The following is a 14503-nucleotide window of genomic DNA, read 5'->3' on the forward strand; positions in this document are numbered from 1 at the left end:
ATTTATAAAATTATATTGCTTCCAATCTTAAGCACGTTCTCCACGAATACGTCTAGCCAATTGAATATCTTTTGGCATAATTGTAACGCGTTTGGCATGAATTGCGCATAAGTTAGTATCTTCAAAAAGACCCACTAAGTATGCTTCGCTAGCTTCTTGAAGAGCCATTACAGCAGAACTCTGGAAACGTAAATCAGTTTTGAAATCTTGTGCAATTTCACGGACCAAACGCTGGAATGGCAATTTGCGAATCAAGAGCTCAGTACTCTTTTGGTAGCGACGAATTTCACGTAAAGCTACAGTTCCTGGACGATAACGATGTGGTTTTTTCACACCTCCAGTAGCTGGTGCACTTTTACGTGCGGCTTTGGTAGCCAATTGTTTTCGTGGTGCCTTACCACCAGTCGATTTACGAGCAGTTTGCTTTGTACGAGCCATAATTTATGAGATATGTTACAATTAGTAGTGCCAAAAGTGTAACTATCCGTTACTTTGTATTCGTTACTCAAGAAATACCTGAGTAACGAATACAAACTTTTTATTGTATTCGTTACTTTTACTCATTTTACCAATGAGTAATATTTATTATACCTACTCTTTCGAGTACTTAGTAACGATTACTTTTAAGCAATTGTTTTTGCGATATAATAATAACTACTTTATTTTGAACAAAATTTTTCGTCGCTATCAAATTCATTAAAAATGTTTAAAAACATTAATATAAAAAAGTGAAATTTGGATTCATTTGAACCAGTAGGACGTGAAAAGCTAAATGCAAAATATGCGGATCAAACAATTCAATAAAATAATAATTCTAATTTATTAAATCTATAATTTAATATAATAAATATAAATGCTTTTAAAAATTTCTTTTATTGCCGAAAAAAAGCATTTAAACTTCAGTAACGATTGCACAGTAACGAAAGCGCTGTAACGAAAACGCAGTAACGAATACTGAGTAACGAATACATACTCGAAAAGTAACGGGTAGTTACAAATACGCAAAAGTAACGAAGTTTGGCACCACTAGTTACAATATGGTATTTTAAAAAATAGCGCAATTGAATAGCTCAATTTTCTCATCATACCTGGATGTTCTGTTTCAACTATTCACATGTTTTAACATTCATTGTTTCTCATATTGCTTATTCTTTTTGTTTTGTTTTCTTTTGTTTTGTTTTGTTTTACTCAATCTTTTTCATATCTTTCATAGTGCTTATGTTTTCTATAAATAGTCGTCAATCATCCGTCGTCACTTCATTTATTGTTTGAATTTGAATTCGAACGGTTCTACCATATCTATAAAAATTTAAATACAAAATGACAGGTCGTGGTAAAGGTGGCAAAGGATTAGGAAAAGGTGGTGCTAAGCGTCACCGCAAAGTTCTTCGTGATAACATCCAAGGTATTACGAAACCAGCTATCAGACGTTTAGCTCGCCGAGGCGGAGTTAAGCGTATTTCTGGTTTGATTTATGAAGAAACTCGTGGAGTATTGAAAGTATTTTTGGAAAATGTGATCCGTGATGCTGTTACATACACAGAACATGCCAAAAGGAAGACTGTTACAGCCATGGATGTCGTATATGCTTTAAAGAGACAAGGCCGTACCTTATACGGTTTTGGAGGTTAAGCAAATAATCAATTATTGATTTAATAATGCAATAATATATTGCCCAATGGTCCTTTTCAGGACCCAAATAATCTTACACTTAAAGAGATAAATTTACATATATATGTGTTGGTATTTTTCTAATATTATAAAAAAAATAAAATTTATTATTAGCTTGATCGATTGATGTCTGTCGAGTATAATTGATAATTAAAATGATCAGTTTAACAGAGTCCAAAATATTTATTATTATAATTCTCAATTTCTTTGTTACATTAGCAGTATATATGTGGACTAGCTTCTTACGGGCTTAATTATAATTCTCATTCAATTTTTTTATAGAATAAGATAAATAGAACTGACGTATATAAGTAATTTGCGGACTGTTAGATATTGCAGTTTGAAGTTTCCACACAATGGTGTGAAAATTTTCTCCATTCATTCCTAAGAGGTGGTTTTAGTGAATTCAAATCTCACACTGAATCTGAATCTTAATCTTAATCCAAATCCAAGTGTTCAACAAGCAAAATGATTGCGGGGAAAATGAAAGTGAAAAAAATTCGTATATGAATTAAGTGAATTATGACAATATTATATAAAGAAAAGAAATAAAAGAACTTGTTATTGAAATAAATTAGAATATTTTAAAATTATCTTTAAGTAATTTGCAGCGTCTTGCAAGTGAGTACCGAGTGTGGTGTGTTAGTTATAAATTAACAAGTGTAATTAGAAGCATTATATAATAATAAATAAAATTAGCATAAACCACTATTTTTATTTATTTAAAATAGAATTTAAAAATGAAATTAAGTGAATAAAATATATACAAGTGAGTATTTCATCAAATAAATGACATATTTTGATATATAATATTTTATGGTCATTACTATAATAAATAAATAATTGGATATTAAATATAATAGAATAAGATAAATATTTATTAACTTAAGAATGATGTGAAGTATTGCACATAATGTCTAAATAAGAGAATATAATTTTTTTAAATGCATAAAGAATTTTTGTTTGCTTATTAGAGATTAAATTTATAGCGCATTACAGAATAAAAGAATCTCTTCATATTATTCATGAGGTATTATTAAAAGAAATGATCGTGCACTATGACAAGGTATATTGTGCCCATTACTCGGGTTAGAATGTTTCTCCAAGTCCGTTTTCTTTAATGAAAGACAATATAAAGTCCTAGTCTTTCCTAGTCTTGAATATTTATGATCCATGAAATACCCTCCTAGGTGTTTATTCCGTTTGTGCATCAGTGGACACTACCCAAGCACATGGTATACAGTTTCTCTCTTCTCTACAGTATCTGCAGTCTGAGTTGGATTGAATTCCTAACTTCGATAGGTGATTATTCAATCTTTAGTGACCGGTCATTAATAAACGCAATAGGTATACCATATACTAAAACATTTTATAAAATAAATAAATAAATAATGAATCTTCTTTTTACACATATTTTGTAGCCCTAAAAAGGGCTGTTTTGATGAATTTAAAGTTTGATTTTTAAAATTATTTTTTTGCAGCAGTTTTCTTGACTGATGTTTTTTTAACGGCAGTTTTTTTAGGTTTTGCGGCCGCTTTAGCTTTTGTAGAAGTAGACTTTGGTTTAGCTGGCTTAGCCTTAACAGATCCAATCTTTTTAACACTTTTAACTTTAACTTTTTCAGTTTTTTTCTTTTCAACACTCTTCTTAGCTGCCGCAGATTTCTTAGGTTTTTTCTCTCCAGATACCTTTGCCTTTGACTTTTTAGTACCTGCAGATGATGCAGTAACCTTCTTCTTCGTAACACCTGATGGCACCTTCTTTTTCTTACCCTCGACAGACGATTTAGGAGACTTAGCAGCAGCAGCTGATAATTTAAATGAACCAGATGCACCTTTTCCTTTTGTTTGTATCAATTTGCCATTAGCTACAGCAGTTTTCAAATATTTTTTAATAAATGGAGCCAATTTCTGGGCATCACATTTATATGTGGCACTTATATACTTTTTAATTGCCAACAATGAAGATCCGCTGCGTTCCTTCAAGTTCTTGATAGATGCATCAACCATTTGTTGTGTTGATGGATGAGATGGAGCTGCAGAAGGTTTTTTTACTTTTGTTGCCTTTTTAACAGCAACTTTCTTTTCAGGAACGGCAGTTACCTCCTTTGGAGAATCTGTATTTGCAACGGCAACAGCTTCAGACATATTTGCTTTTTAATATTCCGTAATATTCTTACTTATGAATATTTTTTCGCATTTTTTTTTTATTTTAAAATGTTGCTTTATTGATAATTTCATTGTTCTTACATAGTTTTCTTAAAGCTAGAAATTTACATTAAATTTTGTACATATATATACAGTTAGATCTTAGCATACTTAAGTATTTTTCTAAGAGTAATTTACATTAATAATAGTGGTATGATAAGATTGAGTTTTAGACTTTGATTACGTTATAGTTTATTTTTTCTAAAAAATTATTTAAAAAAGAAAATAGCCTCGTTTGTTATTTTTTCCTTAAATCTACCTTAGAACTAACTTACGCCTACTATATACAATATTTACAATACAGTTTATAAGATTTTTTACAGTGTTTTTTTAGTATTTATTTTTTTTTTTTTTTTTTGTTGTATATTTCTTTCTAACTAGGTTAGATTAATTACAATGTGAATTGTGCGGTGGAGTACACTGGACGGACAAAGTCATTTGAGGAACCTCTTCTATGGTAGTATAATAATTTATTGTTTTCGAAAAGCATGTTATTGTCGTTAAGGATACCCAGATGCAGTGGCGAGAGATACCTATCTGTCAAAGGAGCCACGATGTCGTGTGCTTTACCAAGGTAACTGTGAAGTAAGTTGTTGTTAATGGTTGACATATTATTTAGGAATCTGATGGCTGCTTGGACCAGAAAGGAGTCAATTCTACCCATTTTGCTATATGTATATAAAAAGCTATTGCTCAGATTGTGATACTGCCCTCCGTGATGCTGCCTAATTGCTGGAGGGATACAGTTTCTTAGCATGTGCCTTTCAAATTTTCTTAGCCTCTCCATCTGGTGGGAGGAGATGTTGAACCAAACCGGGAAGCCATAGCCCAGGAGTGGCCTAACCAGTTGTTTATAGCAATTTCTTTTTATATCTTGCCTTAGGAATTTGGCTCTGCGAAAAATGGATGAGTAGGTAAAGAACGCTTTTCTGGCTTTGTCTAGCGCTGCGTTTACATGGGGTATGAAAGAGAACCTACTATCTAACGTAATACCTAGATATTTCAGCGTGCTACGGGATTGTATTTTCTGCCTATTGATGACTATATTGGGTATGTGCTTTTTCGTGGCAGGAGGTAAGAATTTCTTTAGGCCCTTCACAATTATGCATTGACACTTGGCGACGTTTAATCGCAGTTTCCACTTGTTGAAATACTTGTGGAGTTGCACTAGTTCTTTATTCAGTAAGGTGTTGGCCTGAGAAGCTCTAGGTTTAGAGGCGAGGAGAAGTATGTCGTCTGCATAGATTAACAGCTTGACGTCCTCACTAGCTACTGCAATATCTGCCAACAGAACATTATAAAGTATGGGGCCTAGCAGTGATCCCTGAGGCACTCCTTCACCAACCAATTTTAGTTCGGAGCTATTATCTAGGTGTTTTACAAAGAATTTCCTATTTGTGAGGTAGTCTAGTATTACTGAGCATAAGTGTCTATCAATTCCAAATAAGTTGACCATTTTATAAATAATACCTTCTATCCATGCGGTGTCGAACGCTTTTTCGAAATCTAAGGACACTGCTATAGTAGCTCTTCTCCTGTTCAAATTGCTAGTGACTGAGTCGGCTAGCAGTGTTAGAGCGTGTAGTGTGGAGAGCTTACGTCTGAAACCAAATTGGAAGTCTTTGAGGACATGATTGTTAGTCAGTTGTGTCACTAGGTCTTCCAGAAGGAACTTTTCATATAGCTTACTGATATTGGATAGAAGTGAGATTGGCCTATAGCTGCTTATATGCGAGGCGTCCCTGCCATTTTTTAGCAGAGGAATAACCCTGGCTACCTTCCAGGCGTCTGGGAAGTAGCCCAGATTGTACATTTGATTAAACAGAATGGCAAGGCACCTCCACAATTGTTGGCTGCTCTTTTTTAATATGAAATTGGGGATATTGTCTGGGCCACAGCTTTTCTTATTGTTTAAGGATTTGATTTTAGACCCTATATCTTCTGCAGTGATGCATGGGAGAGTCCTACTAGAAACTGAGTCCCTGACAGCATATCCATCTGCTGTTCTATCGTTACTAAACTGGGTGAGAATTTCAGGATTCCTAAGGAGGTTCACCTCTTTTTCAACCTGAGCACCGAACAGGTAGTCTCCCATCTGCTTGTTACCATAGTGTACCTTCTCGAAACAATCTGCTAATGCCTCAACTTTGTCTGAATTGTGTGTGAGTGTTGTGTCATTACCTAGTCTGAGAGGAGGAAAATCTTTGAAACTGCTGATGCCACAGAGCCCTTTGAGGTTTCTGAATGTTCTAGGATTTGGCTTTAGATTCTTGAAACTATCATTCCATCGAGTTTCTTCGATCCACCTAATGTGGTTAGTGATGATGATGTCTAAGTTGTTACTGATGGCTTTTAAAGTATTTCTCCTGGCTGGGTCGGCACATCTCCATATAGCTCTCCTAAGCCTCTTTTTCTCTTTGATAAAATTTATAACATACTGCGGAAGTTTAAGTAAGCCTCTGCGTTTAACTACTTCTGATGGAACTGCTTTCCTAATTGCATTGGAGATTACTCCGTTAATACCAATAATGCAATTGTCTATTTCGGACTTAGTTGCTACTCTATCTGCTGAAAGTATGTAGGGTGTGATGTGTCCATCAATTTCTTTATTTAGCGTCTTGCAATTGACTTTGTCATAGTTAAGCACAGTCCTAGGAGTGGCCAACTCGAGGTCAGAGGTTTCGAGCACTAGCTCAACAGCCTGGTGATCAGAGTCGCTGTCGAGAGTTCTGAGTTTATTTCCTAGACCACTATGATAGATAGGAGATACTGTAGGTGAGATTATAAAGATATCAATGTATGATTTACACGAGGATACACGGGTGGGTTTGCTAGTGGGAATTAGTAACATGCACATCCTATCAAGCCATTTTCTGAGGTTGTTACCACTTGTATTGCAGATCATCCCACCCCAGTCCCTATGTTTGGCGTTAAGATCTCCTGCTAACACTACATGCTCGGTGCTCAGACTGTTATATAGTAGGTCTAGGTCGCCCTCTGTTACTGTGATCTTGGGATTTGCGTATAGCACGACGAAGCTAATCAACTCTCCATTGGTTAATTTTAGCTGAACACCTGTGCTCTCAATGTTATTAGTAGGCATTTGAAATACCACATGACTATATCTTTCCTTCACTAATATGGCTGTGCCAACTTCTCCTTTAATGGATTTATCGGTACGAATGATATTGTACCCTTCGAACTTAAGGCGGTGCCGATGGGTTAGTCTAGTTTCAGCCACCATAACAATGTCGGGTCTGTGTTTTTGCAGAAAAAGGTTAAACAAATGTCTTTTACTGTGGGAAACTAGGGAGTTCACATTTATGAATATACTTTTTAGTTGTTTAGTCATGGATGCGCAAATTAATGAACAGATTAAATAATGCTTGGGATTTTTGATCGTCATTGCCTAATTTCTTGTAACTGCTGGCAAAGTCACTAACTTTTTTCAGACATTGGCTGAAGTTACTGCCAAAGATACGGTGACATTCGCTGTCCATTTCGCTTGCTAAGATTGTCTGTACTTTGCTGCCAGAAGTTGCTAGTGGGGTGTGAGATCGTTTTAGGGCTGAGGCGTACGATATTTTGTTGCTAACTGTGCTACTAGGCATTACAGTGGAGATAGGAGGTTTAGGAAGGGAAGGCACTTTTCTTTGTTCAAACCTACTTATTATTTCTAATCTTTTTGGACAAGATTTGGCGCTGGCTACATGCCCTACCTGATTGCAATTTATACACTTGGGGGGAATTCCTATCTGTTTGGTTAAAGCACCTGTTGCTGGGTGCTTGGTGATAGTTACTTCGGTGTTTAAGCTTCGAGGGGGCATTGTGCAGTTGCTGGGACCGTGAGATTCCCCGCATTTGACACAGCGATATGGCATGTTGCAATTGCTTGCAACATGCATGAACCTTTGGCAGTTCTTGCATTGAATTGGCCACTGCTTCTGGGCATCCTCAAAGCTAATTTTACAATTTAGGATATATTTGATATTTCTAAATTCTTTAATGTCTGATTGTTTGTCCAGCTGTACTAACCACCTGAAATTTTTTAGTTTGATCATTTTTAAAATATTTACATTGAGATTGAGGTCATTTATATAATCAATGACTTCTTGCACCTCATACGATGGTGACAATTTGTTAATTATAACCGTATAAGGTTTTTCATTTGCTGGCGTGTATGTAAAAAAATTTAGATTTTTGCTTTTCAGCAAAGTTTTAACGCTGTTGTAGTCTTCCATCGTAATGGTGCTAACATGCGTGACATTCTTATTTTTTATATTAATTGTAAATTTATTGTGGCCCAGTTTGTGGGATAACATATTTATTAGCTCCTTTTGAGAGGAGTCGTACACTACGAATAATGGAGGAGCAATGGTTCGCTTACCGACCTTGGCAGTTTGTTGAGTTTTCCTTGTTGTTGTTGTTATCGGCTTGCTGGTGGGCTGTGTTGCCGTATTTTTCATCTTGGGAGCGACTGCTTCCTTAGGTGTTGGGAACTGTTGCATTATTGAGATGTTTGGAGGTAGAATGCCGTCGCCATTGGTGAAGGTCATGGTGTAGGCAGGCTGGTTTAAGTTGCTGCTACTGGTCATATAGTCCTCAGGTGGGTTAGAATGTTCTCTTTCAGCATCGCTTGTTGCAGCATCCATTTCATCATCTATGTTGTGTGTAATAGCGACTGCTGGTGTTGCGGTGTCGCTGATGGAAATTACCTCGTTGTGGTGGTGTGGATGGGTAGTCTTTGCCTCAAGCAGTTCAGCCACCATTGCCTTGTATTTCGCGACTTCAGCTTGCAGATGCTGGACAAGTTTACGCATATCAGCCCATTTGCCTTCTACGAAGTTTTCAGCTTCGGAGCTTGTAGAATGACTTCTCTTCTTCTTCTTCTTCTTTTTATGATCATCATTATTGTTAATTTTTTTGGATTCTACATTGGTGGCATCGTTGGATGCAGGAAACTGATGATCAGCACCAGCAGCATTTGTGGAAATACGCGCATGTATCTCAACATGTGGTGATGTCGATTCTGCATCTTCATCGTCCATGATGGGAGTAGAGGTGGTTTTGTATATATTACTTTTTTTTTTTATATTTAAATTATTCCACAATGTCCTTGAAAATTAATTAATTAATTAATTTTGGTAAGTTTATTTATTTACGAGCACTTGTTAGACTTGGAATTTGTGATTGAGCACATGTAATATTAATTTCATTTAAAATTTTATGATTTAGTTCAACACAAGATATTTATAATATTTGTTTTTTTTTTTTTTTTAAGTTCACAATTTTTCCTTTATATTTTTTTTTGATCACATTAACTAGATATTTTATGAATTCCAGGTAATTTAAGTTGTAAATTTTAGGCAGATGTTTAAAACAGGTGTACATTCGATGCGAGTTTGTTTACACAGGTAGAATATTTTATTGCACGTATTAAAACACAACCGTTCTTTCCGAATCCACTCAATGAATATAATCAATGAAATCAATGAATCAATCAATGTATATCAATATTTTTTCGCATTTTTATGGTAGCTTAGCTCACTTTGTACGAAGCGCCGAGAAGAGCGCATTTATAAAAATTTTTCATTAATACATATTTCTACTGAGTTTGAAAAAATTTTTCAACATTTATTATTAATTTTAAATAGACCAAGTAAATTAAACACAATTATTTAAATCAAATTAAGTAAAGAAGATATTGAATATTTTATTACATTCATTTTTATACTAATTATAATTATATAAAATATATAAAAATTGGTTTAAACTTTAAATTTTGTAAATCTATAGTTGAACTTGTTAATAAATTAGAATATTTTAAAGTTATCTTTTGTATAATTTATATATTAAATTATTTATTAAATAGTTTATTCAATTCTCTGTTAAATTATATATATGGTTTTATATATTTCATATATTTATAAATGCAAATTTAATAAAACACGAGATGCATAAAAACGTCAGTTTTAACATTTTGAATGCTTATGTTTTATCCTATTTTGAAATATTAACTCAATTTATATAAAAGTTTAAAATTTTAAAGCACTAATAGAAATAATTATAAATAAATATATTGTATTTTAATTAGAATATAAGATTATCACTTTTAATTATATCAAATAGTGTCTATTTGAGATTAGATATCCATCCATAATGTTAACATGTTACATTGAATTCGTTTACTTTAAAATATGTTTTAAGATTTTCTATACGTATTATTTTTAAAATTTTATTACAAGTTTTAAATAATTTTTAATCATGTGAAAAATTATTATATATAAACGTTATTAATAACATATCAGCAATTAAATTTATAGTTTTCAATATCATTCGAATATAACAACTGTACGTATCCTACTTAATAGAATTCATAAAAAAAAATTATATCTACATACATGATTAAAAATATATAAGAATGAAATCATTTTACTTTTTCTTTTATAATTATAATTTAATCATTTAACTTTGACTATTATAAGTATTTTATTAAATATGTATATTTAAAAAAAATGTTCTTTTTATTACTTTATAATTAAAATAAAATTAAAATTAGATGTGCGTATTCTAACATTTTTATAAGGAGTGATATACGACATAAAATGTTAAAATTTAAGATGAATTTTTTTATAAACTAACATGGATATGGATAACATTTAAATAGATACTGAAGTATATATATAAACTTGCGGCTGCAATCTTCCATAGTCATTCCTAAGAGCTAGTTTTAGTAGGTTCAAGACTCACACAGTGGCTTCGGATGTTTTCCATCTACTGCCATAAATCTTTTATAAAATATAGAATATTTTATAAAACTAATTCAGATACAAATTTTAAAAACTCTACCTTTAAATAATTTATCTATAATAATAAATATTACAATACCAAAATATTGAAATAGTAACTATGATAATAATAGTAAACATTTAGGCCGTGTGCGAGTTCGAGTATATTTAGGGGAAATAGTCAATTATGTCGGTATGGCAGCGATTGTTGGTACATACCAGAATTTCTAATGAGATAAATTAGGTGTTACCATTTTGAAAATTTTATAAGATGTTTAGTAAATAAATAAATAAATTTTAAAACTTTTAAAAGAAAAATAATTATTTTTTATATGTTTCCTTCTTTATATTATGAATATTAATGTTTTTTAATAATTGTATCACATTTATTTAATAATAAATACAAATATTTGGCACAAAATTATTAGTTTCTTGATTTCAAAAAGGTAATTATGAAACTTTATGCTATTGACCTGGCAACGTTATTTGTTTTGTACATTTTTATTAGTAACAAATATAATATTAATATTATTGTAACTTAGATTATACTACCTGCGAAGATTTATGTATCTATTTACTGATACGCGAATCTATGATAAATATTAAAAAATTCTTAATAATATAAAGGGTTAGGCGATTGAAGTGTTACAAATTACACAGAGATATGTTTGTCAAACTGATATTGCCAACTACGTCAAATTCATATGAATGACAGCTATTTATATTGTTTACAAATTACCACAAGCATTTGCGTCTAAGTTTTATAGAACTAATATTATTCGAAATGGAATTAAAAAATAAGTGTGATTGCATTATATTTGGTTGGAAAATTACAACTAGCTATTGTGCTTGAGCTCAAATATCTCAATGTGAATAAAATGTTTGTGTATCGTACCTTAAATCGTTATAATAGCTCAGGCAGAGTCACCAAATGCTATAGTGGTGGACGAAAAAAAAACAGCAACATTGCCTAAAATGGTTCGGAAAGTGAAGGCTCGACTTAAACGAAATCCATGTCGTAGTACTAATCAAATGGCCAAAGAACCGATAATATCTGAACGAAGCATCTGACGCATTTTCCAAAATAAGCTCAAGGTAAAGCTTTAAAAGTTCCAAGGCACAAGATCTTGCACCAAAGCAACAAAAAGTTAGACTCGAATGAGCAAAGGAGTTGTTACGCTGGGCCAATTTGGAGAGCAAGTTGAGAACTAAAAAATAAGCCAGTTTCGATACGCTGAAGAAAGCTTTTATTCAGGAATAGGCCAAAATACTGGAAGATCACAGCCATAGTCAAGACAAAAGGTGGCCACATCAAGCTAGAGTGAATGGATTGTGAAATTTTAATTATTTTCACAAATTTTTGTAATTTGAATCAATAAAAAAATAATGTGATCGCTTGAATAGGTAACACTTCAATTATCTAACCCTGAATAATAAACTTGCATTTTTAAAAAATAGTGGCACAGCGAACCTGATTTCTAGGAAGTCAATTGGAACGCATACACACTCGTATGTATAAAAACTGGTTAATACCTGCTGCCCAAAAACAAAAAAAAAAATTATTACTATGTAGCAAAACGCAGTGTTAAGTTATACACTAACAATGCTATGTATTTTATCTGTTATGTAGGCTGATTTACAATTTTCGAAGATTTCGATTTCATGAAGGTCTTCCAGGAATGTAACGGAACAGAAGGGCGAGGCAAGAAATGATTGATTGTTAAGTGTTTTAAAGTATGGCTTGTGTAAGTTAGTAGGGTAGGTATGATAGTATGTACAATATTTATATCAATTGATTTAATGAAATACATTTTCTTTAATAAAATAAATTTTGTCGTCCTGAAAAGGACGGATTAATTGATAGTTAATTCTCCACGTATATGTATTCGTATTTTAATAAATAAAATAAAATAATTTAAGCCTTCTTTTCTGTTTTCTTTGGCAAAAGTACAGCCTGAATGTTTGGTAGTACACCACCTTGTGCAATTGTAACACCAGACAATAATTTGTTCAATTCTTCATCATTACGTATGGCCAACTGTAAATGACGAGGAATGATTCTTGTCTTCTTATTATCGCGTGCTGCATTGCCAGCCAATTCAAGAACTTCAGCAGCCAAATATTCCATAACGGCAGCTAAGTAGACTGGAGCACCTGCACCAACGCGTTCAGCATAATTGCCTTTACGCAATAATCGATGAATACGACCAACTGGAAATTGTAATCCAGCACGATTTGATCGTGACTTTGCCTTGCCTTTAACTTTACCACCTTTACCACGACCAGACATAGTTGAGTTGAGTTTCTAGTAGTTGAGATTTATAAAAATTGGATCTATTTTTTTTTAATGATGCCGACAAATTATCTCATATACTTTTTCTAAACGCAATTTAAAATAAAAAATTGCTTTAAACTTTCGTTTGAAAAATGTTTATATAGAAACGGAAATTGCCCCAAATCGACGATTAAAATTTAAAATCAGAAATCATGCCACCAAAAACTAGCGGAAAAGCAGCCAAAAAAGATGGAAAGGCTCAGAAAAATATAACCAAAAACGATAAGAAGAAGAAGCGCAGGAGGAAGGAGAGCTATGCTATCTACATTTATAAAGTGTTAAAGCAAGTCCACCCCGATACTGGTATATCATCGAAAGCCATGAGCATCATGAACAGCTTCGTGAATGACATATTCGAACGTATTGCTGCTGAGGCTTCGCGCTTAGCACACTACAATAAGCGCTCCACCATTACTAGTCGGGAGATTCAAACTGCTGTTCGTCTTTTACTTCCCGGTGAACTGGCTAAGCACGCAGTTAGTGAAGGAACAAAAGCTGTCACTAAGTATACTAGTTCCAAGTAAATTGCGTTATATCAAACAAACACCACTTATTCAAAAGGCCCTTTTCAGGGCCACAAAAATATTCAATTGAGTTGATAATTTATCTATATTATAAATATGTATAGATTCCTGAAATTATTTACGAAAACTGACAGGCTTACCAATACCGCGTTATTGAATCTCAGAATGGTTGCAAGCTCCTCGGGGAGGTACGCAGATCTGATAAAGTTATAAACAATAATCCAGACAAGGATTATTGTTAATAGAAAGTAAAAGTGCTCAAGTGCACTGACTCAATTAACCTCAACATAATAATAATATAAATATGATATATATTTTGTTTTTGATATTTCTTTTAAGAGGCTACTGATAGAAGAAAAAAAATAAAAAAAAACTTTGACAGTCTCTTCATGAATTATCAGCTATCGTTTGGTTGTTAGTGAACAAATGATTCAATCAACAAATTAATTTCTGTCAGTTTTGACGATCTTACAGTTTTTTGATCATGGATAATATAACCTGCTAAATAGAGTTAACTCTTGAATTAACGAGTGTTAATCCTTATCATCAGTCTTAGTACTATCATCGCTTTTAAATTGATATATTCTATATTTGCATTCGTGCTTTAAATTTGAAAACATACAATTTCATGGGAGCTCTTTAACAACTCATTCCTTAAACGTTCTTTTAGTAAGTTCAAGTCATTTACATTACATTATGGCTTTTGATGCTTTCTGCTTACAGCAAAAGAAAAATAAAACATATTGATTCAATTAAATGTTATGACGTGAAACATTCTATGTCTAATGATATACTATATGATACTAATAATAGTATACATATGATACATATTAATATATATTATGCTACTTCTAATAGCTATGTCTATACTATATCTATATGATATAATTTATCATTATCTCTTTTCTTTGAATAAACTTACTATTATAATTGTTGCATTTACATTTACATTTACATTTTGCTTATTTTATTTTCAT

General features: G+C 32.6%; 3 protein-coding genes across 3 annotated transcripts; 1 reads left to right on the top strand and 2 right to left on the bottom strand.

Annotated features, from left to right (window-relative positions):
• Positions 1-454, bottom strand: LOC119663084 (histone H3). Its single transcript, XM_038072750.1, has one exon. It carries the CDS (start codon positions 436-438, stop codon positions 28-30), a length of 411 nt encoding a protein of 136 aa, XP_037928678.1. The 5' UTR covers positions 439-454; the 3' UTR covers positions 1-27.
• Positions 455-1320: 866 nt separating this feature from the next.
• Positions 1321-1632, top strand: LOC119663083 (histone H4). The gene has a single exon (XM_038072749.1). It carries the CDS (start codon positions 1321-1323, stop codon positions 1630-1632), a length of 312 nt encoding a protein of 103 aa, XP_037928677.1.
• Positions 1633-12557: 10925 nt separating this feature from the next.
• Positions 12558-12972, bottom strand: LOC119663088 (histone H2A). The gene has a single exon (XM_038072753.1). The coding sequence runs from the start codon at positions 12955-12957 to the stop codon at positions 12583-12585; it is 375 nt and encodes a 124-aa protein (XP_037928681.1). The 5' UTR covers positions 12958-12972; the 3' UTR covers positions 12558-12582.
• Between the last annotated feature and the right edge of the window lie 1531 nt (positions 12973-14503).

This window comes from Teleopsis dalmanni, unplaced genomic scaffold, assembly GCF_002237135.1.
Source record: "Teleopsis dalmanni isolate 2A unplaced genomic scaffold, ASM223713v2 unscaffolded_contig_0126, whole genome shotgun sequence".
In the NCBI taxonomy this organism is placed as follows: domain Eukaryota; kingdom Metazoa; phylum Arthropoda; class Insecta; order Diptera; family Diopsidae; genus Teleopsis; species Teleopsis dalmanni.

Bases quoted from the DNA above. Each gene is read 5' to 3' on its own strand.
- LOC119663083 (XM_038072749.1), top strand. From the start codon at position 1,321: ATGACAGGTCGTGGTAAAGGTGGCAAAGGATTAGGAAAAGGTGGTGCT.
- LOC119663084 (XM_038072750.1), bottom strand. From the start codon at position 438: ATGGCTCGTACAAAGCAAACTGCTCGTAAATCGACTGGTGGTAAGGCA.
- LOC119663088 (XM_038072753.1), bottom strand. From the start codon at position 12,957: ATGTCTGGTCGTGGTAAAGGTGGTAAAGTTAAAGGCAAGGCAAAGTCA.